General features: G+C 44.7%; 1 protein-coding gene across 1 annotated transcript in view; it reads left to right on the plus strand.

Moving 5' to 3' along the window:
* Window positions 1–26,169, plus strand: part of VEPH1 (ventricular zone expressed PH domain containing 1) — a 189,609-nt gene that overhangs the window by 133,589 nt on the left and 29,851 nt on the right. Inside the window, exons 9-10 of the mRNA XM_054983455.1 lie at window positions 8,645–8,779; window positions 21,899–22,016. Of these exons, the coding sequence (XP_054839430.1) occupies window positions 8,645–8,779; window positions 21,899–22,016 (253 nt within the window). The remainder of the gene's footprint in view (window positions 1–8,644; window positions 8,780–21,898; window positions 22,017–26,169) is intronic.

Here is a 26,169-nt window from a genome sequence, read left to right on the forward strand (position 1 = left end):
CACTGGGCCTGGCAGGCTAGGGAAGGAGGCAGGGGGCTGTCTCCCCCATAGGGGGTGGGGAGTCTGGCTGCTGGCTGGTGGCACCCCCCATGTGCCCACCCACCAGGCCTCCCAGAGGGTGCCTTCCAGAAAGTATAAAAGGTGGGTGATGTCGTTGGCCACCACAGACCAAAATGACCCAGCCACAATCTGCTAAGAAAATCCTCCAGCAAGACAAGTTGGCGTATGTGGAGGCCTCATACACACAAATACACAACCTGGCAGGTCAGACACCGACATACGTTCACCAAATGGGGTACTTCACAGCATTGGGGCCAATGGTGTTGTCCACACCTCGCATGGTGTAGAGTCCGGACAAAACACTCCAGCTGGACATGCATGGAGCATTGGACACCCCTCCAGTGTCGAAGCAGAGGCTGCCTCCAAGATGACCCACCATCTTACCTTCATGGAAAGGATGGCATTGCAGGACCCATTCCCCCTTCCTCAGCGGGAACAGCAGGTGCCATTGATTGGGGCCACCATGCAGGACAACTGCCTGTGCCACAGTTCCTGAGCTGCCCCTGGTGCCCGAACCCATCATCTGTGGACATGAACCACCTTCCTGCCTTCACGGAAAGGACATGAGTCATGGCGGGACCCATTGCCCCCAGTCAGAGGGTAGAGCCGGTGCCGTGGACAGGGGACACTGTGTTGCCCTACCATCTGCACAACAGCAGCTTAGCTGTACCTGTTGCTGAGAAGCAGCGGCGGCAGACACCAACCACCTTCCTGCCTCCGCAGAAAGGAGGGGACAGGGCAGGACAAGTTGTTGGGAAGGGTCATGGCAGTATCTGAGAGGGAGAGGAGGAAAGAGGGAAGATGAAGTGGTCAGGGAGAGGGGGACCAAGGGGTTCCGGCCACAGTAAGGAGCCGGACATGTAAGACCCATTGACAGGAAAGGGTAGACCCCAACCCGACAGCAGCTGCTAACATCAACCACCTTCCTGCCTTCGCGGAATGGAGGGGATGGGGCGGGACAAGTCGTTGGGAAGGGTCGTCGCAGTACCTGTGAGGGAGAGGTATGGACTGGGAACTGGAAAGCTCCCAAGCATTGTGAGGCCTCATCCGAGGAACCCACAGAGGTACTCTGCAGCAGCTAACATCACCCACCTTCCTGCCTTTGTGGACAGGATGGGATGGATGGGACAGGAGAGGTAGTTGGGAGGGGTCAGAGTGGTTCCAGAGAGGGAGAGAAAGAAATAGGGCAGCGGCAGCAGCTAACATTGACCACCTTCCTGCCTTTGCGGAAAGGACGGAATTGCGGGACCCATTCCCCACTGCTTGGAGAGGACAGCAGGTGCCTTGGATAGGGGGCACCATGATGTTCAACTTCATGTGCAACAGCAGTTGAGCTGTTCCTCATGGCCCAAAGCAGCAGCAGCTGACAGCACCCACCTTCCTGCCTTTGAGGAAAGGATGGTGTTGCTGAACCCATTCCCACCTGCTCAGAGGGCACAGCGATTGCAATGGATAGGGGCACCGTGTGGCTCAACTACATGTGCAACAGCTCCTGAGCTGTTGCACAAATGCCCAAAGTAGGCTGCCGCCAGAATCACCCACCTTCCTGCCTTCACAGAAAGGAGGGGATAGGCGGGACAGGAGAGGTCATAGGGAAGGGTCAGAGTGGTTCCATCCGGAGAGGGAGAGGTAGAAAGAGTGATGTGGAACTTTTCAGGGAGATGAGGACAAAGGGTTACCTAGCAGAACAGGATCAAGAAGATCCAAACCTAAGAGAGCCATCAGCTGAGAAACCCACTTGGCTTGCCTCTGGACATTTGAAGCCCCGGGATCTGAGGGGGGCTAGAGTGTGACACCAACACTCCCAGATCCCTGACCAGCTCAGGCACTAATAATTATCTAGGTGAGCCCTCAGCAGAGGTGCCCCCCCCAGCTTGGCCCCTGGACTGGGAAGCCATGGCGGCACCAATGCCTGCATCTTGATGAGTCCTCCTGAGCCCTCAACCTCACTGTTCTAAATGACACTCTCCCCGACCCTGAGGGAACAACCTCCTCAGGGGCGGCCTGCCTGACCGTGCCACTCCCACCTGACCCAAACGTGCCAGCCCTCATTCGAAATACCCACTGGACTCAACGGGCAAGGGTGTGCGGCGACGGCATGTAGAAAAAAGGGGCAAGATGCTTAAGTAGATTGTAGAAGCCCACGCCCTCCATGATGGATAGGGGCAAGCCATGTAGGGCAATCGTCTCTGCCAAGACACGAAGGCCCACCTCCTGAGCCCTCAACCTCACCGTTCTAAGTGATGCTGTCCTAGACTCCGAGGGAACAACCTCTGTGAGCACAGCCTATCTGAATGCTCTGCTCCCACCAGCATCACCCTCAGGGCAAGGATTCTTGCTTGGGGTGGATTCCGGTGACCCTCCCACTGATCCCTGCTCAGAAGAGCTGGTAGCTCTCTTTCTCCCCACAACGGATGTTTTGCTGGCGAGGACGGAGACCACAGGCTCAGGTGGTGCCTCTTCAGGTGCCAAGTCAGGACCATCGACGACAGGTGCTTTGGGTTATTGCCCCTGTGCACCAGGACATCACAGGCACAGCACCGCACCACATGGGGGTCATTAGGAAGGGCCCGAAAGTGCCTCCATATGGAGGCGTTGAAACATGGACCACTAACTCTCCCAGGGGGAGGAGGATGAATGGTTACAAGCTGCGCTGCAGAGCTGGCCACGGAAGACGGAGTGAGGGGTGGACTGCAGGTAGGGACACCACCGAGAGTTTGGGATGGGGATGGGAGGGATGTTTCATAAAACACAAACCATTCCTCCAGGGATCCCTCACCCACCTGCTCCTCAAAATGTTGAGAGAGATCCTCTCCCCACAGTGGAAAGACCTCTTTGGCCTCCCCCACAGCCCCACAGGTGAATCTGGAAGAGCGGGAGTACTCTCTGCTGCCCCCGAGCCATACCCAGTACTGCTTGCCATGAGAAAACCAGGAGGACTACCTTTACCCTTCCCCCCACGACCACCCGTGGCCACCACAACATGAAGACTCATTTGCCACCAAACTAGAATTAAGGAGGACAGAAAAGGAGAGAACACTGTGAGCCCTCAGAAGAGGTGCCCACCACAGAGCTTGGCCCCAGGGCTGGGCAGCAGCCCTGGAACCAGAGGAGATATAGATCCCTATTCCCCCCACACACTGAAAAAATTCAGGCTTCAATGCACTCTCCCTGTCTCTCTCCCAAGTAACTGCTCCCTCCCACTCCTCTGAGCCCTCAGCCGAGGTGCCAGTGGTTCTGAGCTTGGCCCCGGGGCCTGGCAGCAGCCCCGGAACCAGAAGGAGGGGCTAGAGCCCTAGCCCAGCAGTCCCAGAGACCTGACCAGACCAGGCAATAATAATCAGGGTGAGCCCTCAGCTGAGGTGTCCACTGAGCTTGGCCACAGGGCCTGGCAGCAGCCCTAGAACCAGAGGCTGGGGCTAGAGCCCTAGCCCAGCACACCCAGAAGCCTGACCACCAGATCACGCACTGATACTACTACTAATAATAATGAATGTCAGCACTCAGCTGAGGTGCCCACAGAGCTTGGCCCCAGAGCCCAGCAGCAGCCCTGGAACCAGAGGCTGGGGCTAGAGCCCTGGCCCAGAAAACCCAGAAGCCTGACCAGATTAGGCAGTAATATTCAGGGTGAGCCCTCAGCCGAGGTGCCCACTGAGCTTTGCCACAGGGCCTGGCAGCAGCCCTAGAACCAGAGGCTGGGGCTAGAGCCCTAGCCCAGCACACCCATAGGCCTGACCAGATTAGGCAGTAATATTCAGGGTGAGCCCTCAGCCGAGGTGCCCACTGAGCTTGGCCTCAGGGCCTGGCCGCAGCCCTAGAACCAGAGGCTGGGGCTAGAGCCCTAGCGCAGCACACCCAGAAGCCTGACCACCAGATCACGCACTGATACTACTACTAATAATAATGAATGTCAGCACTCAGCTGAGGTGCCCACAGAGCTTGGCCCCAGAGCCCGGCAGCAGCCCTGGAACCAGAGGCTGGGGCTAGAGCCCTGGCCCAGAACACCCAGAAGCCTGACCAGATCAGGCACTGATATTGATATCAATGTGAGCCCTCAGCTGAGGTGCCCACTGAGCTTGGCCTCAGAGCCTGGCGGCAGCCCTGGAACCAGTGCCTGAGGCTAGAGCCCTAGCCCAGCACACTCAGAAGCCTGACCACCAGATCAGGCACTGATGATGATGATGATGATAAATGTGAGCCCTCAGCTGAGGTACCCACAGAGCTTGGCCCCAGGGCCTGGCAGCAGCCCTGGAACCAGAGGCTGGGGCTAGAGCCCTAGCCCAGCACACTCAGAAGCCTGACCAGATCCGGCACTGATATTGATAATAATCAATGTGAGCCCTCAGCTGAGGTACCCACTGAGCTTGGCCCCAGAGCCTGGCAGCAGCCCTGGAACTAGTGGAGAGATACATCCCTATCGAACCACACACAAAAAACCCAGCTGCAATACACTCTCCCTGACTCTCCCAAAAGGCTAGCAACAGCTCTGTCCCACTCCAATGGTTGCTGAAACTGAAAGCCAGAACTGGGAGCACAGTGTCCTTTTATAACCAGATGTCTCATTGAGAAAAGCAGGAGGTCTGTGGTTGGCAGTAAGAACTGCCTAACAGGGTTTGCAGGGATGAAATTGGAGTTCCCATGGCCACAGAACACCCCCCTCCTCCCTCCCTCCCCCCAGTGTCTGCTCCCATGTTACCAATTGTAACCAATTCGCAGCTCCACACTTGGAAGGAAGACCTGCCCATCAAGCTAAGTTGGGCTTTGATTGGGGTGTCCAGGGCGACAGAGGGCGTGCTGACAGCGTTCAGGCAGTCCCTCCCTCCATTGCCGAGGGAACTGATTGAAGGCGCCTGAGTGTCTGGCTTCCTGAACAGCAGATGAACGCAATGAACGACGCTTGCGACAGCCACTTGTTCGTCTGGAATGGCGCCTCATGAACAGCCTGTTCGCGAACAGATGAATGGCCTGTTTGGGGTTTTTTTCCGTTCGTAATGCTGTTCGTGCCCATGTCTAAATAGGATCAGTGTTACTATAGCATGTAACTGAATTGTAGTTAATTCTGACAGAGGAATTCAGTCAGGGGCGGGGGGAGGGGATGTTCCTGAGCCTGACCCCTGACATACAAACTGTATTTTAGAGAGCCAGCTTCACATCTACATAGACCTGGGTTCAGGATTGTGGTCACAGTGATTTTCTATAAATACTGTTTAACATTTCATTAACTAAACAGGCTGTTTAACATTTCTTTAACTTAGCTGTTTTGTGGGTTTTAAAAAATTATTTTGCAACATATTGTAACATTGCAATTGTCACCACAAAATACTTCTATGATTTTACAATCATATAGGAAAAGAGAAAGACTGGTGAGACTGTTTAATGTGGAGGCTATAATAATACAAAGAATATAACCATGTTAAAACAAAGTACATGTTCTTGGTGGATTTTTTTTTCTTTTATCATGTAAGGAATCCAGCCCTCATGGTATTTTGACTCTTACCTACACAATAGTCTAAATACATTTTGGATAACAGACAGTTCCAATGAACCGCAAGACGTGGCTCGGTTTCACTATTTCATTTCCACCAAGAGGAAATATATTAGCATACAACAAGGGAGTCAATATGCACATTGTTCCAGGAATCCAACCCAATTTCAGTGCTGTCAAAATTAATTTTGTTCATGCAGATTTTAATTCAGGGAATAGATGAGTGATCAAGATGTCAGGGCCCCATTTAGGAAGGGGGCTGAGGGGAGGATAGTTGCTCTGTTCACCACTTGCAGATGGCACATCATCACAAGTTTCTTGGTATAAAAAATAACTAAAAATGCACTGGTTTTTTGGCAATGTGGTCTTACTATAGCCATTGAACCCACCCCACTTACACACTGAAATCCCAAATGGAGGGAAACTCTAGGTAAGGGAAGGAGGGGGTCTAAAGGAACTAAGCAAATCTGAATAGAATTGGAATTGTGGGGTAAGGAAACAAGAAGGGGAAACAGAACATTTAAAGAAGGTACTCTTTGAGGGTTTAATGAAAAAAACAAAAGAAACAAATACAAAGCTGAGAATGGAAAACAAGTGCCTTGATGAATGAGGCTGAAGTCTGATCCTGAGAGAAATAATCAGCGTATTAGTTATACACTGTTGGAAATAGAGATGCCGTTCCCCCGGTGGTAGTGGAGGATCCCCTGCTCCCACCTCTGCCCTCCACCTACACTCAACTGGCTGGTGGAGGGAAAAGGTGGGGAAAAGGGCCTCCCAGGAACTCTCCCAGGGTGGCATGACAGCATCAGTTCTGGAAGTGACGTCATCGCACCATCCTTGAGAGTGCTCCCGCACTTCTCAGCAGGCCTTTTCTCAGCCCACTGAGAAGTGTGTGCGCACTTCTGCACCTGGGTGATGATGTCACTTTCTGGAGCTGACCCTTCTCCGAAGTGACTTCATCATGCAGGCACAGGAGTGCGGTGCTAAAAGGTAAGCACCGGGTCCCCCACCACCACCAGAAAGTTAAGGAGACCTGGCAAACAGTTTTTTGGCAAGTTAATGGGAAAGTGTAAGGAAAAATAGATTCATGCTTCTAGTTTAGTTGAAAAATAGCACCCTGGTCTGAGTCTTTGTAACTTTTGACATTAAAATTTTATCTTTTTTTAATGAGCAGATTTTTTTCACATCTGTTTCAGTCTGTTTCTTTCAGTCATAATATAGTTTTAGATCCAGTATTTATCCATACATCCAATCATTGTATCACTGATACAATCTCTAGTGCCAATTCTTGTAAAGTGTTTAATGTTTCACTTCGCCCCCGGGATTTGTAAAATGCTGAAAGAATTACTGGCACCATTGATACAATTTATACTGAAATAGAAGTAACAAGCAGGGGACCTGCAAGGATTTGTGGGGGGTGGGAGGGCATCTCATTTTCCCCTCCCACACTGTTTCCTGTTTCCCTTCACTGAAAGCTCCTATAGCCTCTCCCCCTTTCCACCTTCCTTCTCCCCACCCACTGCCAAGCTACCTTTATTTGTAGGGATAAAGCTGTCGCACTCAGCTTTACTCTTCTTCTCTGGGAAAACACTGCATGGTTCTGGGTGTCAGCCACCAGGCCAGGCTTGGTTGCTCAGTGGGAACCCCACAAGGACTTGAGGGGGGCACCTCACTTTCTCTGCTCCCCACTATTTCTTTTCCTTCTCCTGGCTGTCCCCATATACTTCCCCTGCTTCCGTTTCTGTTTCCTGCCAGCCAACCAACCATTTATTTGCTCCTTCATCTATGTTTAATTTGTGTGTACCTTGCCTTTCTCCACAATGTGGACCCAAAGCAGCTTACATCCTCCATTTTGTCCTCACAAAAATGGCTTCCTGGGGGAAGCTGAGGGGAAACAGGCCAGGACGGGCACACATGCATCCACGTCCCCAGCCAATGACATCATTTTCAGTGTGACCCAGAAGCAGCAGGTCATGCCAGGGTCTATTCAATAAAAATCGAATGTTATTATGAAATTTCTTTGTTTTATCCCAAATTTTACTGAATTAGTAACCTGTTGCTTCAAAGTCATGCTGGAAATGATACAATCAACTGGAAATGTGAGCTTAACTGTCATTCTTATACCCAGAGAACTCTAGAAACTATTGCTGTCTGGAAGAAGGGAACTTGTACAGATAATTATCTTACCTTCACCAAGTTACATTTCCCATAAATCTTTCAGGGAAATGTCGATAATGTAATGTAACAAACAGAACCGATATAGGTGTGTAGTATAGTGTAGCTCAGTGCATTCTCCTTCCCTATTCATCTTTACCTTTATCTTGCTTTCTCTTTTTCCTTTTTTCATTTACTGTGTTTTGAACTCCCCCCAAAATACTGTTGCCAAACTGAGATGATTAAATAGCAAGTCTTTGTCTTGGTGATTGAGATATCCTGTATTTTCCTTTCTTTTCTTTCTTAAACACTATACACGTGTTCTAACAACAGATTCCCTTTAGAACTACTTGCGTGCCAAATTCCCAAATACTTTTCAAATCTAAATGTCTGTAAAGAGCAGTATGGAGGTGCTCTTGGGTCAATGCTTGAACTACAAAACTTTTTTAAAAACCCTTTTGGGAACATATGCTTCTTCAGTTAGCTGCCTTAAGTTGTCAATACACAGAGCGGCCCTCTGCACCCCTATTCCACAAGATTATTCTTTAGGCAAACATGCTACATATTCAAGGCAAATAATGTGTAGTAAATCCTTATATAATATATAAACTCTTTAAATTTATACAATGATAAATATATTATTTTTATAATAAACCCAAATTTTGCATTCTGCACACATTTCAGTTATGTAATTTTAGCTGTATAGTTTTTGAACATGATGGAATCTAGCTGATTTTGCAAAATTTGGGGTGGGGGATGGTGGATATACAGTGGAACTTCTCCAAAGAGCTGCTTCTGGAATGTGCCGAATGTACATAATAAATATTTTAGTACATTTTGCATGCCTTATCGAGTTGAAAATACCATTTAGCTGAACTTGTGTATGACTCGATCTAATGGAAAACACTATACATGAAACGTTCTTCTTTCAATATTGTCCAACAGAACCTGTTTCCAGAACCTTTGTCCATGCAAAATAGTTCTGTGCAAGCCCTGAAAGCCTTGTGGGAAAAAACCCAGCTGAAGGGAACACACAGCTTTGAGACAGCTATGGTTCAATCTACGTTTCCACCCCAGAAGGTAAGCATTTCTTCCTTTGTAGGGTAACTCCTAAATTGTTTATGTAACAGATTCACCATATGAAAAGCAATGGAGTAGCCAGAGAATGCTCTTCTTAAGGACTTTGGTTCAATCCCATATTTATACTAAACAGATGAATCTGCTTTATTCTGAGTATGAGACTATTGATCAACTGGTTTGGTGTGGTCTGACTGGCTCACAATAAGGCAGACAGAAAGATGAGAATGCACCTAAGAGGCCCACTGAAATAAACATTAAACTTTCAGAAATCCATTGCTATGTAAGGTGTAATTTATACTAACAGAAGATAAGGTCCCAAAACAGTTTTGGGACCATACCGCCTTAGGCTACAGGAGAGCGATTGCCATATCGAATGTTTCTCCATATCAAAACTCCCTGTTATGTAGCAAACGAAATATCAAGGAGATGAATACTAGCATATTTTTCCCTAGTATGATCCTTTTAGATGTACAATGGCTTTGTTTTTTGAAGAAGCATTTAATTATGCAAGCCATACCTGCAGTTGGAAATGCAGTTGTTGTGTAATGGTTAGTATGCTGGGCTAGGACCTTTAAGACCCTAGTTCAGATAACTACTCTTGTAGGATAATTTTGATCTGGTCACTCTCTTTCAGTCTAACCTATCTCACACGTATGTGACAAAGGGAGTTTTGACTCTTGAAAGGTCATTCCCTGGAAATCTACTTGGTCTCTAAGTTGCTCCTGGACCCAAAACTTGCTCTTCTATCTCACATAGTTGTTGTGAAAATAAAATGAAGAGAGGACTATATATGCTGCTTTCAGCTCTTTGGAAGAAAAGTGAGGGAGAACGAACCATTTTGGCCTATGCAATTGCATATAGTTCTTGAACTATTCTTACTTTCCCCTGCTGGATCAAACCAAGGGTCTATCTTGTCCAAGAGATAACTCAAAGAAGTGGACAAGAATGGTATGTAGTAGGTCTTCCCCTCTGTTCATCCCAAGAGACTCTAAGATGTACCTATTCTTTAGACTTCGCAGTCATGGCTGCGAAGTATTAATAGGCTTATCTTCCAGGACTGGAGGATAGGGGCTGAGATGTTAGCAAGAATTAAGAATTTGAGCACTCTTCCAATATCATCTGTATTGTGTCTTTGGGCTTTGCTCCTAATCCTGTACACATGCTTTCAAGATGTGGATGGAAACTGCAAATGGTATGTGGCATTTGTTCTTATTTACAAAAAGGGAGTGGAGGGGAGAATAGTTTCAAACACCAGGCTAAGAGGAAGTTGTCCATAATGAATTGTTTAGACGCAGTGTGCAAACGCACATAGTTGTGGGCAACGACATGGACACCAGGAGGGCTAACGACTTGTGCATGCTCGGTTCTCTCAACCTTTGCCCTTCGAAGAGATTACTGTTTCAAAGCAATTACATTTTCAAAGATTGTAAAGAATACCGGTTTCAAAGCACAGCAGAAATTTCTGGTCAAAGTTATTAATCTTTAATTGGGGTTCATGCAAGTGACCACCGTGGAATTCGTTTAAAAGAAAAACATATTTGAGGTAAGTCTGGACTGCCTATAATTATCTTTTTTTTAAAAACTACACAGTCCTAACTTAAAATTGCATAATTGAAACCAAGAGAAGAAAGCTTCTTTCTGAAACCACCATTGACATTTTGATGGATAGGGAAAACATATCCATAAAATGCATAAGCCAGGGAAGAGCAACATTAGCCAAGCAGCTGCCTCAAGCGCTGCTGGATCAGAACAAAGGTCCCTCTGGACCAGAATCCTGTTTCTCACAGTGACCAGCCTGGTGCCTCCAGGAAGTTGACAAGTAGGGCAAAAAGATAAGGGTCTTCCCTCTGGTTGCCCACAGCGACTAGTATTTAGACCCCCTCTTTGTGTTTTGTCTTACCCCACTCAGTCTGGCTGTTCTGTTGCTCCTGACCAGATTGTAAAGTGTTCTTCAGTTTTATATTAGTATTTTATTGGGTTTTGTTTAAAAATGAATTTTATTGTTTTGTATTTATTGATGATTTGCAAGACATCTTGGATCTCTCTGTTGTGGATGATTCTGGTCAGGCCGGATTCAGATACTGGTGTGGACTTATGAAACTCTAGGTGTCAAGTTAGTTTTTCCTATATCAAATCATTTAATTCCTGGCAAGAGGTACACCTCAACAGAATTTTAGGTTCATTGTGGGTCTAGTACACAAATGATACTATTAGAGAATCTCTGGTTCTATTCTTAATCTTCATTACAGCACAGCTATATTGCATTTTTAATATTAACTTACACAACAAACCTACTCATCTATTACTGTTACATTGAAGGAGAGCAATTACATGAGTCCATTAAAATGTCTTACCCAAAGATAAGCAGGTCACAATCAATAACAACAACAACAACAACAACAACAACAACAACAACAACAACAACAACATTCGATTTATATACCACCCTTCAGGACAACTTAATGCCCACTCAGAGCGGTTTACAAAGTATGTCATTATTATCCCCACAACAAACACCCTGTGAGGTAGCTGGGGCTGAGATAGCTCCAGAGAGCCATGACTAGCCCAAGGTCACCCAGCTGGCTTCAAGCGGAGGAGTGGGAAATCAAACCCAGCTCTCCAGATAAGAGTCCCACGCTCTTAACCATTACACCAAACTGGCTCTCAAAGAGTCCCTTCTAAGAAAAGCTCCCAATTGAGTCAACTTTTTAAAATCATCTCCTCACTATAGCCGGCTTTCCCACTTGACAAGGGTGCACTTCTTGGCTAACTATTTTATAACTTCAAACACCATACAAAATTGTCTATATGTGAAACATGTAAAATTGTTAGTTCATTCTTGCTAATTCTTATCTTAACAACGTCTATTTAAAAGCAGGGAGCACAAGTTTGTCATACACATGAATATCTGTTAGCCAACAATCAATGCACGCCATCTTTAAAAAATATCTTCACTTGTATGAAGTTGAGCAAGATTCAGGTCCAGTGCTGCTGGACCCAAAACTTGCTCTTCTACTACAGACCAACATGGCTACCCACCTGAATCTATGAAGTTGAATGCTCTTGCCATTCTCAGATGCTTCTGCACCTGAGCCTCATCACGTAATATCTGTTGATGTGGGTTAGACGCGTTCTAATCTACACAGGGCCATATAATTGTGTCACTTCTTGGTTTCTTGCCCCTCTCCAAAGCTATTCTCGTCTGTGTCTCTAAACTCCCTTTTGGCATGCTTAGCTGAGAGGCTACACTAGCTCTGTCTCTAGTGTGCAGAAACATCCTCCGTGTTCTTTTTGGTCAATTCCAGCAACTGTTCCCCTATATTCCTGGTTATATCTGTGACACTATGCTAAGAGAATTACTTAATAGCCACTGAAAGACATACATCAATTTGTCTAATCTTCTATGAGAGCCTTTTTAGCCAGTAGATTATTTATTTATGCCCTACTTTTCTCCTCAATGGAAACCCAAAGCAACTAACCATGAAGTTCTTCCCTCCTCCATTTTATCCTCACAGCAACAACTCTGTGAAGTAGACTAGACTGAGAGAGAGGCCCAGGGTCACCCAGAGAACTTCCATGGCTGAGGGCCAAGCTACAAGTGACGAATGACACTTGAACGGCAAGTGTATTTCTCCCTGTTCACTTGCGCTCCACTCAATCCACTTGCCGTTCAAGTGTCATTCGTCACTTGTAGCTTGGCCCTGAGTTGAGATGCAAACCTGGGTTTCCCAGATCTTAGTATAACAGTCAAACCCACTACACAATGCTAAACAGAGATGCAACCGTGCTAACAGCTTTTGAAAGGCCCTTCTTTTTCATTAGCAGCTTCCCATGGGGCATAGGCATGGCTGTTGTTTGAGAAACCATGCATCAGAAGAGGTCGCTATTTTGATTTGGTATTAACTAACCAGGAACAATGTGGCCATTATTGAAATGAGCGGGAATTAATGGGCTGGGGGGGTATATTAAAAAAAATAGAATTTTAAGCAAAATGTGGCATGATCTATTGAATACCATGTTTGAGGTAGTTATTTCCAGAATGATGTTTCTGTTTTTGTGCCCAGAAATTGATCCCAAAGAACTGACAAGACTTTCAGGGGGACTATGTTACTGCTCCATTTTTAAGAGCAAAAATCATCACTTGATATCTTTGCCATTTCATCTTCCTGAGGCTCAAACAATACAATCTGTGAGACTGGGATGGGTTGCCTCTCAGCAGGCACAAGGAGACCATGCAGAGAACCAAGCTAGACATTACTTTTTTCATGAGTTCATCACAGAACCAACTTGTGCTCCGTGCAGCTACACAGCAGCTGTGGGGAATGGATTCTTTAAAAAAAGAGAGCCCAGACAGGCTTGGATTGTTGCCATGAGGGGGGGAGGGTTCCGCTCCTACCGCCCCTCAAAGCTGTTTTCTCACATAGGATCGGGGCTTTTTTTCAGCAGGAACGCAGTGGAGAGGTTCTGAAACCTCTTGAAAATGGTCACATGGCTGGCGCGGAGGGCAATCTAAACTCAGGGGGTGGGGCCACCAGCAATGTGACCATTTTCTCCAAGGGCAACCCACTGAGTTCCATCACTCTTTTCCCAGAAAAAAGCCCTGCATAAGATTTCACTTTCACTGCTTCATGTGCACAAATACTCCATGTGCAGCAGCAAAAAATAGGCAAATTACTCCCCTGGCACCGTTTTTATGCAGGAAAAAGGCTTGGGAGGAAGGCAGTAGTGGAGTCCCCCCACCCCAAGCAGCATTCTGAGCCCATTTGGGCTCTCCTTTTTTAAAAGACGCCATTCCTCACAGCTGCTGTGTAGCTGCAGGGAACATGAGTTGGTTCCATGACGGACTTGTGAAAAAAAGTAAAATTTAGCTTGGCTCTAGGAGAGTGACTCTTCAATCATTCCTGTAATTTTTATGCTCAAAATTCCCCTCTCCTAGCTGCTTTTTCACCTGTGGGGAAAAGATGTAAGGTCCCCACATCTTTCCCCAGATCTCTTCCCTTGGGGATAACAGAATACACTGGGAGGAATGATTTTGAATTGGAAAAGGACCAGAGGAGAAAGGGCTAAGCAACCTCTCACTGGCCATTTCCACATGCCTTTATAGGGACCGCCCTCTTACAGAACACTGGCGTTTTCCCCCCAGGAATCCAGACATCTCCATTGGCAAAATGCTTGCAGGCCATTTGGCTTCCATTTTTCAGAGCTGAAAAAATGGAAGCCAAATGGCCTGCAAGTGTTTTGCAAACAGAGACATCTGGATTCCTGGGGGAAAGCCACCAGCATTCCATTAGTGGGTCGTCCCTGTAAGGGCATGTGGAAATGACCTCTATCTGCTCTTCTTTCACCCTGACTTGCAGCCTGCCTCAGCAGATTTTGGTTTTTTTTAAGAAAATGCAGAAAAAAACCCTCAGACATTCTACATAGTGAGCAGCTTGAGCCTCCAAGAGACAATGCTAGACCAGGGAAGCCACCAAGGGAGAGGAAAGTGCTGAGGAAAGAGAAAAATCTTCATGGGCAGAATTCTTTGTCTAATATGTCATATAAAATTCCCCAACTACACGAAACGTGCAGTAAGAGCACAAACGCTATTACTCACAAATGTACACGTTGCATAATCACATTACCATTTGGGTGAATGGTTTTTACCACTCACAAGCCTGTTCTGCAAAGCAAGATATGCAAAGCAAGATATGCAAAAGATATCAGAGAACAGCTGTATTATTTTTTAAACATGATGTATGCTAATTTTTTGTAGAAAACAAGACTTTAGGAACTCTGGCATTTCTAGAATTGCACAATCCTTTCTCTAAGCCAGCAAAGTTTCCAAAGGTCCTCCCCCTCTTTGCTGATCCTGGCAGGTTCCAGATGGTAAAAAAAGGAAGAAACTTCCCAAGTTCTGGCTATCATTTAAAACATCAACCCATCCTATAGGCCAAACTAGATAGGATAGCAGCAGATCTCCCTTTACATGTAAAGGGAGCGGGTCAGAGAGAGTCTGACTTACAAGCGAGTGTAAAGCATGCGAGTGAGAGTGCTGAACCCTCCACAGGCTCCCTGCTTGTCTCCTCAAGAAGATGCTTGCAGCTGGACTCATTCCAGTATCAGAGGCCAGAAGAAAGAAACATGGCATCAGACTGCAAGGTGGTCAACTGCAGGCAGGGTTCATCACCTGTCTGTTCCTGAGACTATTTTGAACCCTCCCTCCTCCTTATACAATTCAAGAAGACCCACCTTTAAAGAGCTTACCATGACTTCTCTTCTAGACCTAGACCAGATGTTTCCAATCTTTTTGAGCCCATGGGCATTTTTCGAGAGGGAGTTGTAAGTACCACCCCAAAATAGCGGCCACAGAAGGTGAAGCCAGATCCCAAATGGCTACCACAGGAGGCAGAGCCAAACAGAATACTTTCCTCCTCACACCTCCTGGAAAGAAGGAAATTCTAAAGTGGGAACGGAACCTCACATTGACTAAGGAAAGCCCAGGTTCTTACCAGTCCTCCTCATTCTGCAGTGGAAAACCCATTCATTTGAATGAAGGTAGCCAATAACAAGCTCTGCCTCACAATGGCCCCACCCACTTTCTGTACATTATGTTAGACTTCCCATTCCCCCACCCAGTGTGGGGGATCCCCTGTTCCCACCTCCTTCGCCCACCCCCACTTACCTGGCTAGTGGGGGCACACCCCCAGGGTGCCCCCCTGGCAGTGTGGTGCACCCCCAGCCAGCGCAGCGCCCCCCCCCTGCACCCTGTGGCAGTACGTTCCCATGCCCTGCAACAAACCCGTTTCAGTCCAAATCGGGCCCTGCGGGGGGGCGCCCTGTGACCCGCATGATGATGTCACTTCCCGGAAGTGATGTCATCACACCAACCGGGAATGCGCGCGCACACAGGGGATGCAGAAGAGGTAAGAGCCAGAGTCCCAGTCTCCCGCCGGGACAGCGAGGGGACCTGGGAACCCTACATTATGTTGACATACATAGATGTGAAATGGTCCCAGTTGCAAGGTTAGATTGAGTGCAGCATTTCCTCACACAATATGATTCTCCAAATCCTCTTCTCAAAGGTCCCCTATAGCAGAATTTGGGGGGCCATTTTCAGTTGCTGCGGGAGGAGAGAGCTGAGAAAGTCACACTCAGTGGGCTGAAGTTCTTGTCCCTAAACTTTCTGGATCTAACCCGTAATAACAACTGCACTTGTATACCGCTCTTCATGACAGATTAGTGCCCCATGCAGAGCGGTGAACAAGTTAGTGTTCTTATTATCCCCACAATACAGCTAGGGAGCTGAGCCTGAGAGGAATGGCTAACCCAAGGTCACCTATTGAGCTTACGGTAGTAGTGGGATTCGAACCAGTAGAAGGCTGATTCGCAGCCGAACAACTTAACCACTGTGCTACAGCAGGCCATGATAATCCTGAAGTTTATGATGAGAAAAGCCACTGTCTAGCATTCATGTGCTTAAGGCTATGCAGTCTATGTGCAACCACAGTTACTTGCACATAAATCCCATGGATTTTACTGGAACTTCCTTCTCAGTAAGTAGTGTAACATTTATCTCCTTGACTATAATGGTACCCTATTAGTTTAAGTGCAAGAACTTTGGCTTGCATGACTTATGTTTTGCACTGTTAATAACCAGGCCTGAGTAGAAGTGATTCATGTTAATAACGAGGCCCAAAGAAACTTGGATGTGGTGAGAGGGAGGGGGCAATTTCAGTACAAATTTCCCATTAGCATTTCTGCCCCAAACATGCAGAGTTTGAAACTTCATCAGATGCACATGTTTATGTATCTGATCTGATCATTTAACAATTCAGCATCTGTTTGCAAGTTGCTCTGATGCATGACTGTACACACTGTGTGCAAACAGAATGACACGTGTATTAGGTTGCCAGCTTTTACACTGGTCCCTCTATCAGTCCTTTGAATATCAGTTCAATCCGCAAACAATTATCAAGTGACGCTCTTTAACTTTATGCCATGAAAAGTGTCAACCACCTATTTCCACACATTAAACCTCTGTTAAAATGACAGGACATTTATTTTCCATCTAGTTGGCAACTTTACAGGTGCTGTTTGCATGCCAGAACTAATGTTGAAGTTTCTCTAATGCTACGTCATTTGTGCTCCTAAAAGCCATTTACTACTCCTACTCCTATAGAAACAAAACCGGAGGGAAAAATGCCCAGTGCTGGTACAGAAACACCTTACCAGTCCATGTAGCTGTCTTTGGCAGCAAATCTACATAATCAGGCAAACTGCCAGATGTATGACATAAATCAATCTTACTCCATTGGTTTCAGTAGAGGAATGTTACTTTGCAGCTGGACATGTAGCTTAGGCAAAACTTCAATGGGGAAAGATCTTTAATAAAAAAAAATCCTGAACACAAAAAGGCAAATGGATAAACAGCAAGGAAACAAGTTTCCCCTTGCTGGTGGTGATTTAATAAATCTGTTTTTTCTTTAATTTACAACTGGCCCACCCTATCATAATAAAGCATGTCAATTACACTTCTTTGCTACATTTCTTCAGAGACAACCAGATGTTTTATATCAGCCTGAAAAATCCAGAACGCCTGACAGTCAGAACATGGAAACCACTCTTTGCTGAGGGTTCTGTTCGGGGGGTGGGGGGAGGCTTCAGTTTTCCCCATGCCAATTGAAATAGCATTTTTAAACATTTGTCACAACTACTCAGGAGGTAAGGAAGACCTGATCCATCCTGTCTATCAGTTCTTTGGCATAACTCCTGCAACCTGAACACATTCTAGTCTTTGCTGAATAGTTCGAAATGCACATAGAGTTATTAAAGAGGGATTTGGGGGGAAATGCATTTTATTGTATTTTGTTTCGGAGAAGAGACTGGTTGGAGTGCAGTTGGAAAGGATTGCCAGTCTACAACTTCTGTCCTAGTCTGTTTTTAATGTATTTCTTTACTTCAGTGATACCCTGCCTTTTTCTCCAATGGGGACCCAAAGCAACTGACATCATTTTCCTCTCCTCCATTTTATCCTCACAAGAACCCTGTGAAGTAGGTTAGGCAAGCTTGCGGGGTTTGAAGCTGGGTTTTCCACATTCTAGTCTGATACTAACCACTACACTAGACTAGCTCTCGTTTTGGGAGGAGAGTGAAAAAGAAGCAGCAGAGTTCCTTCTGGGCTAAGTTTGCCTTCCTCTCCTTGCAGGTACTGAAAGCCTGGATAAGGACAGAGGCACAAGGCCATGGGCAAGGAGCCAAAGAGCTCTTAGACTGGGGGCCATGTTAGGCAGCCTCATCAATCAAAAGCAGCTCAGGATCTGTCTGCTTCATTTGTTAATAGTGTAAATGGTTTAATTTGGTGTTTTAAACTTTGGTATCTGTCTGTGAGCCACTTTGGGGAGAAATCAGCCCACAAATACTGTCTCTAAATATATTTAAACAGAGTTCAGTCTCTGCCTCGCCAAAGGTGACCCACCTCTTTGTTCCATACCACTCTGTAGGTTCATCATCAGCAAAGCAGGACAAGCAAGGGAAGGCAAAGCGAAGCTCCGCTAGGCGTGTGCACAGCCGCTTTGCTGAAATATCAGGAGGGAAAAGAACATACATAAGACGACCTTGCAAAGATTATTGTGGAGACTAGATAATGAGAAACAAAACTGGAAATGGCATGGATAAGACAAGAATCCTGGTCATAACACATTTCTTGACTATATCTCAGGGACTCCCATTCCTGTTGAGCTTGTGGGAACTCTATAAGGGTAGAGTGTGCCATGTAATGGTTGCCACAGGCAGGAAGGGTAGGATCCGCTCTCTGCTTTGGGCCTGATACCTTGTTTAATTTCATTTTAAAAGAAAGGGGAGAGTTTGTTCCCTGCATGGCCACAGGGAGAGCTTGCCAAACCCAGCGATGTAAGAAGGTCTGTTTCTGTAGCCAAGCTGAGGGGGCATAGCTAAGACATGCCAGCCAAGAATTAGCTCAGTGCTGTGCTAGGAAGCCACCCAAAGCTTGCTGGGTGGGTTTTTTTCTTCCTTTCAAACCCCTTCTGATTTTATTCTCAAGACCTATGGCAGGTGACATAGTTGCCCTCCTGAACTGACATAAACACCTGAAGCTATGGGCCAAATGACGCAAGATGTTTTTAACAAGGCAGAATCGGGTTCCTTGCCCTTGATTCACTTTCCCTGTAGCCACACAGAAGGTGCAGAGAACATTGATAAAAAGTCTGGAGGAGACCAATTCATGTTGGGATCCCAGCACGGGAGGAGGAGAGGATCCTCCCCCACCCCCCACACACACTATCTTCCTAAGCCAAAGGCCCCAGAGGAAGTTATTTGCCCCACGTTGGAGCTGCATGTGGAGCCTGGGATCCTAGATCCAACTTTAAAAACATCTTGCATAGTTTGGCCATCAGTAGGCCCACTGCTGCATCCAGGTACTATCTATTCTGAATGGCAGTGTCCACACTAGAGAGAACAGAACAGAAAGCAAACGAGGGACACTGTACTTATATAGATCCAGAGGAGTTAGCCATGTTAGTCTGTGGTTGCAGAACAGTAAAGAGTCCAGTAGCAACTTTAAGACTAGCCAACTTATTTGTAGCATAAGCTTTCAAGAACCACAGCTCTCTGGTTTAAATGCGTCTGACGAAGAGAGCTGTGGTTCTCGAAAGCTTATGCTACAAATAAGTTGGTTGGTGCTACTGGACTCTTTACTGTTTTGTACTTATATAGAATCCCTTTCAAGTCCACAAGCAATACAATGCAAAGAACACTTTAGAAAGAAAGACCTAACCAACCTAGGATGGGGCTGCCTGTTACACAAGTATTAATTTTTAAAATTGCTAAATCCTGCTGTTACCTCCACTAAGATAAATATGAATTAACTTTGTACAGTCAGCAAGTTGCCTTGAAAAGTGAATATGCCCCAGTGGCTTCAGTGGATGGCTTTATGATTTGCATAATCATAAATGGACAGCAGACTTGGACCAGAACAGCTTGCTGGGATCCATTTCTTTATAAAATCAGTTCGCAAGCAATGTTGTTTTGTACTCTCCAGTATATTCATGCCACGGAAAATATTTTTACAACATTGTTCAAATTTGCTAGGAAGTAAAATGTTTCCAGATGTGTTTGTTTCCTCACAGATTTCCGGTCAATTGCTTTTCAGATATTTATCGAAGGACATAGGTTATGTTATATTTGGGGAGAAAACAAACACAGCAACCTCTCTAACGATTCATTGTAAAATCCATTGTGTTGGCTTGTGCTGTGACTTGTCAGTGAAAAATTACTCTTGTGTACTTTTACATGTCAACAAAATCTACCAAACTACCCTTTCCTTTGCTAAATCTGGAGAAACCATGAAGAAATGCCTTGTAGAAAAAAACATAAGCCATTCCATTTTTGTCACTGTGTATTCTCCAAGATTTCTCTCTAAATCAAGGGTTCCAAACCTTGTTGAGTCTGTGGGCACTTTTAGAATTTTGAGAACGCACAGTGTATGTCACTACAAAATGACTATCAGAGCACCAATCACAAAAAATGTCAGGGAGGGCAGTTATAAAATGTTAGGATATTTGATGCCACACATCCTGCTACGATGGGGGCAGCTGATGCCTCCTGGGGTTTTTGAAAGTACTTCTTTCTCCAAAGAGTTGGGAGAAAGCAAGAACTGGATCTCTGATTCAGAGAGTAGACACTGTGGGGAAGAAGCAAGTGGGCACCAGGGAACTCATCAGTGGCCACCATGGAGTCCAAGGCTACAACATTGGGAGGCACTCCTCTTAATTACATAGAATCGCTTTAGTGTTATTCTACATTTTAATTATTCTGATCCAGAATACATTTGTCACCTCAATGTCAGAACCCAGAAAAGATAACAAATCCTCTGTAGCCCGGAGATGGTACAATGACAACAGGGTTGCACTTACCTGTAACTGTTGTTCATTGAGTGTTCTTTTGTGCAATCCCACATGGGAACTGCATTTGAACAAGCTGGCTTGTGCATGCACAGTTCCCATGTGGGACTGCACAGAAGACACGTCAATGAACTTCATTTTAACACACTGTTTTGAGGGTCATTCATGTTCTCCACTATGATGAGACTTTCTAGTTCAAAACCATTCTGGTAGAGTTTCCATCTAGTTTGCCTTGTAGAGTAGTTATCTTTAAAAGGAAGCCATTCAGAACTAAGCCACACAGTAAGTTTCCTCTTATGCATGAACTCCTTGGATAACAATGCCTCTAGCCACACACATAAAATATTAATTAATATTAATTATCTGTTTGACAAAACTGTGTAAAGCTACATTAGAGAAGGATTATAAGTTGGAGTGCTGCACAGTAAAAAATGTTACAGAATCAGTAAGTGGTCATGAGTTCCAGCAAATATCTCTCTTTCTGAATATAAAGTGCTGTGGGGGCCATAGCTGAGTGGAAGCAGAGATTATTTCTGTACCGAAGCCCTGGCAGATCCAACACGAAGGACTGTGTGTAGCAGTGCTGGAGATCTGTCTGTTATTCTGGAGAGTAGGGTCAGCACAAGAAAGTTTCATATGTATTCCTTTGCTTTCATTAGTCAGTCACTACATGCGTGTTTAACTAATGATGTGTTAACAAAACGGCACATGGGTTTAGATCCTACAGTCTTGTTTCTAATGATGGAAAGACACTTCCATTGGGAAGAGATTTCCTTTGATCTCCTGTTTCTGCTCCAGACTCTGCCCTTTCTTCCAGGCTGTTCAGGAGGGTCCCCTGCCCTGACCCCCCCTTCTCAGAACAGAATTTGGGGGGGCTCAATGGCCCACAGTGGAAGGGGCAGCCAAGGAATTCCTGCTCATTAAGATACACTTGTAATTGTAGGATATAAGCCATAGAAGAATGATCATACATGATTAAGAACCTTCTGGAATGATGTATATAAACTCTCATTTTCAGTTTCCACCAGTGCAATCCTAAACAGAGTTACAACTTTCTAACTCCATTAAAGTTAGTGGACTTAGATGAGTTAACTCTGCTTAGGGACTGCACTGTATGCCTAGGAAGTATGCAACATTTTAATGTTGCAGCCAATAAATTGTGTATCAGTCATATCAGATCATAGCGTTTTTATTCAGTCTTGGTTTGTTGCTTTCCTAGGATCTGGACCATGTGCAGATACAGCTGGAAGAAGTGAGGTTCTTTGATTTATTTGGTTACAGCGAGGAAGCAGGAGCTTGGCAATGTTTCATGTGCAATAATCCTGAAAAGGCAACAGGTAAGGGAATTTTTTCTTCAGGTTCCACTGAGATAGACAAGTAGTGAAGTATGGATTCTGACAGAGATGAAGGGCTGCTCTGTGCAGGTTACATAAATCATGCAACCTAATGATTGAGTGTTTTTAATGAATATGTGCAAACTGATACTTTCCTAAGTTTTGCATCTCAGCTGAACATTGGGTGGAAATTCACCATGACAGCAGGGCACTTCTTCCTGATGGAAAGGCTAAACCACAAATCTATTTGCCACATCATAGAGGTGTTAGAGCTCCTCAGTGGGAGCAGCAAGGTGAAGAGAATCCAGTTTGCATATATCATTGTACCTCTCTGTAGAATCAGTATCAGAAAGAAATATACCCTGCATGGAACATTCAGCCCAACAAACTTCCTCCAGAACATTCTTTTCCAATTTCACAGTATAAATTTCAAAATATGGGATATTTTCTGAATATTCAAACATTCACGAAATATCTGATACCCATGTTTGACATGATATGACATTTTATTTCAATATTTAATATTTGACTTTAGGATTTGATTTCATTTTTTAAAAATTTGGTAGTATTTGATAGCTGATATTCAATGCTATTGTTTAACCCTTTTAGATATACAGTGAAGCATTTAGGATGTTAATCAATGTTAACCAGTGGGGGGGGGGACATGTGCCGTATCATTCTAGGTTGCCAACAGGTGGATGGTCACCCTGCCCACGGGCCCCAATATTTGGAGAATGGGGATGCATTGTGTGCATTGCATTACGATGATGTGTTAACACAATGTAACTGCTACCATTGATTTTATCTCTGTGTACATTACTATGTTGTACTCTGCACTGAACCTGCTCTGTGGGGAGAGTGGACTAAAAGTCCAATAAAATGAATAAATACATAATATATTTATTTCTAAAATTATATACCACCTATCCAGAGACTTGCTTGAGGCAGTTCACAAAGTACAAATAAATGCAGTAAAATCATAAAAAACAATTGCCATACAATTATCAATAAGCCATCAAAAACAACATTAATAGTGCAATCCTAAACAGAGTTCCTAAAAAGTCAATGGGCTTAGACCAAAGTAACTCTGCATAGGATTGCACTGTAAATAGCCTAAATAAATGTTTATAAAACAGCTCTCAGGCTAGAAGCAGACCATAAAAATCAGCTTTTGAGTAATAGTCTTGTAACCCCTACCCTGTTCTTTCTGAGGGGACTCCGGACAGGTCAGGAAAACACTATGGCTGCTCCAAATCTCCTTGGCAATGCACTCCTTCCCCTCACTCCCCAAGAGTGACTATTACAACCAGGACAGCCACCAATGACTCTTAGAAGTATTTCCCACCAGACAGAGTCATACATCGAATACATCCATACCCGTGTTGCCTTTTTAGAGGCCCCAATTAATTGCTGTCCCTCTCACTACCCTTCTGTAAGCAACCACAGGGATGATCTATCACAGGTTCACACTTTAGAGCTATTGAGCTCCAGGGAAGATGGGCTTCTCCCCAGTTTCAGCAGCAGGTCTTGAGGTCATACAGTTAGGCTTATGCCCAGGGCTTTTTTTCAGCTGGAATGCAGTGGAACGGAGTTCCGGAACCTCTTGAAAATGGTCACATGGCTGGTGACCCCGCCCCCTGATCTCCAGACAGAGGGGAGTTTAGATTGCCCTCCGTGCCGCTGGAGCGACATGGAGGACAATCTAAACTCCCCTCTGTCTGGAGATCAGGGGGTGTGGCCACCAGCCATGTGACCATTTTCACCAAAGGCAATATAAACTTTTAAAAACTCCCCCCTTGTTCCAGCTGACCCAAAGTGATATCATTGGTCCTGGGAGCGTGCACACACTTTGCGTATGCGCATGTGTTACCAGGGCCACCACCTCCCGCCAAGAGTTGCCCCCTGTGCTGGCAACCCACTGAGTTCCACCACCTCTTTTCCCAGAAAAAAAGCCCTGCTTATGCTAGTCTGTAAGGTTTCAATAATGCTTCCAACGTATAGGAGCCGAAAGAAAATTCAGTTTAAGAATTTATAATTTGAAAAATTAAATCTATTTGTGCTAGAAATATTTTGTTGTTTTTCCCAGATGGAAATATGAAAAGGAAATGGATGCTAATTAAAATGAGTTGCCATCTAAAAAATGACAACTGCAAGCAAAGCAATTGAAACCATATAACAGGATGGAAACACCTGGTAATTAGGGAGTTTGGCTGACTTTTTAATACTGAGTGCTGGCTATTACACTAAGCTAAAGATTTTCAAAATGTCCACTAACATCAAAAGGTTTTGAATATGTGTGAGTGAAGAGTTTTTCAGTGTTTTTCACCCAGTTCAGGTTTTCCACAAGCCAAATGAAGCCTGTGGTATTTTAAAAACAAAACTGAATTCATTTTATCTAGCAACACATCTATTAAATGGTGAGATTCAGACCCAGTTGTTGTTCGATTAAAACATTCCTATGCAATTTCTTAACTTAATAACCTAAGCACACTCTTACAGGTTCTATTGAACTCAGTGAGACTCACTTCCAAGTGTCAAATGTATGTTTGAATTTCTTGCCCACCCCATTCTGAATATTCAGGTTACAAGAATTATACATGAGGTCATGGAAGGAGAAATAGCTGAAGCAGATCTTACTCATACAGAAATCTCATGTTATTCAATAAGACTTACTCCCAGGGAAGTAGCCTTAGGAGTGCAGCCATAAAATCCTAATTAAAATCCAAGCATAAACCTCTCTTTAATAACTTCAACCATCAGGTTTGTCCCAAATAAGGCAAAATTCCCATTCGAGGAAAAAAAATCTTCACAGGTGTAAGGCAGCCCACCAAGATTGCCTCTTTATGTGCTTTTGCAATACAAACTTGGTACATAGATTGTGTATTCAAAGAGAATTGCCAAACTCCAAATAATTGTACAACTAGTTCCATGAACTCAAAGGCACGTGCCTAAGTGGTTTTCTGGATGCCAGCCAGTCAACTTGGCTGAACTTACCAGCAATGACCCTGACATGTTGGGCTGAATCTAAATGTGCAGAAAACTATAATGTTAAGGCAAACATCTTTAAATTGTGGTCTTTAAAGAAGTTAGGTATTTAGGCATAGAAGCTAGAAATTAGGTCTGAGGAAAAATATCTTATTTTGCATTCATTTTCTTGAACAAGAAGTGCTTTATGATTTGCGTAATTTTCAGCACTTGATACAAACACACTTATGTTGTTTCCATACTGTTCTTCTCAGATGTTTTGTACCTCTTCTGCGCCATCATGACCCTTGGCTTTGTATGTCTGCACTGCTATTTTATCCTATTAGATGTGATGAATCATGTGAACTTTGTTAACGATACCATGACAATATGACCAAAGTCACAGTATCTTCATGGATGCTTGATAAAATCACAATGATTAGCATGTGCAAATAAGGCCTACAAAAGTCTGAGCAAAGAAAATAAGAAAAAGAACCATGAAAAATGGCAACAGTCAAACCCACCAATTGAAACAATCCAAACGTTCAACATGGTGCATATTTTTTTCAGTGTTAAAAATGTGAAAGAACAGAAGAGTGCTGCTATATTAGACCAAAAGTCCATCTAACTCAGTATTCTGTAGCTAACCTGATGCTTCCGAGAAGCCCACAAACCTTGGTAATCAATCCTTTCCCCTACAAGAGTACAAGCAATGACTACCTGTTCATGGCTCTTGAGGGAGCTGTTCTGATGCTATGGAATGACCTTCCAATGGATGGTCAAAGATCCCTTTACATTAAAAGACCGTTCTGCAAGTTTAGAAGTGATGTAAGGCTGAACTTGTTAGAAGAGCTCTTGGTTTATAGGAGGAAGGTTTGGCTTTGAAAAGACTTTTTTTTAAAAAATGTTATTGCTGTCTGTTTTAATGGTTTTGTAAAATGTTTTGATGATGTATTACTGTTACTGTGTTATCAACGTTGAGGTCCAGGTTTATAAATGTTTAGGTAAAAAAATAAACTGAACATGACACCCTTCCTATGTTTGACCTTCAGAAACTGATATTCAGAGGTAAACTGCTTCTGAAAACAGGGTTAACATACCTGTAACTTATGTTCATCGAGTTCTTCTGTGCTGACACACATGGGACTGCGCAGGCGCAGGCCAGCCGCCGGAGAATTTTCTAGAGCTTCCA

The sequence above is a fragment of the Eublepharis macularius genome, chromosome 6, assembly GCF_028583425.1.
Source record: "Eublepharis macularius isolate TG4126 chromosome 6, MPM_Emac_v1.0, whole genome shotgun sequence".
In the NCBI taxonomy this organism is placed as follows: Eukaryota; Metazoa; Chordata; class Lepidosauria; order Squamata; family Eublepharidae; genus Eublepharis; species Eublepharis macularius.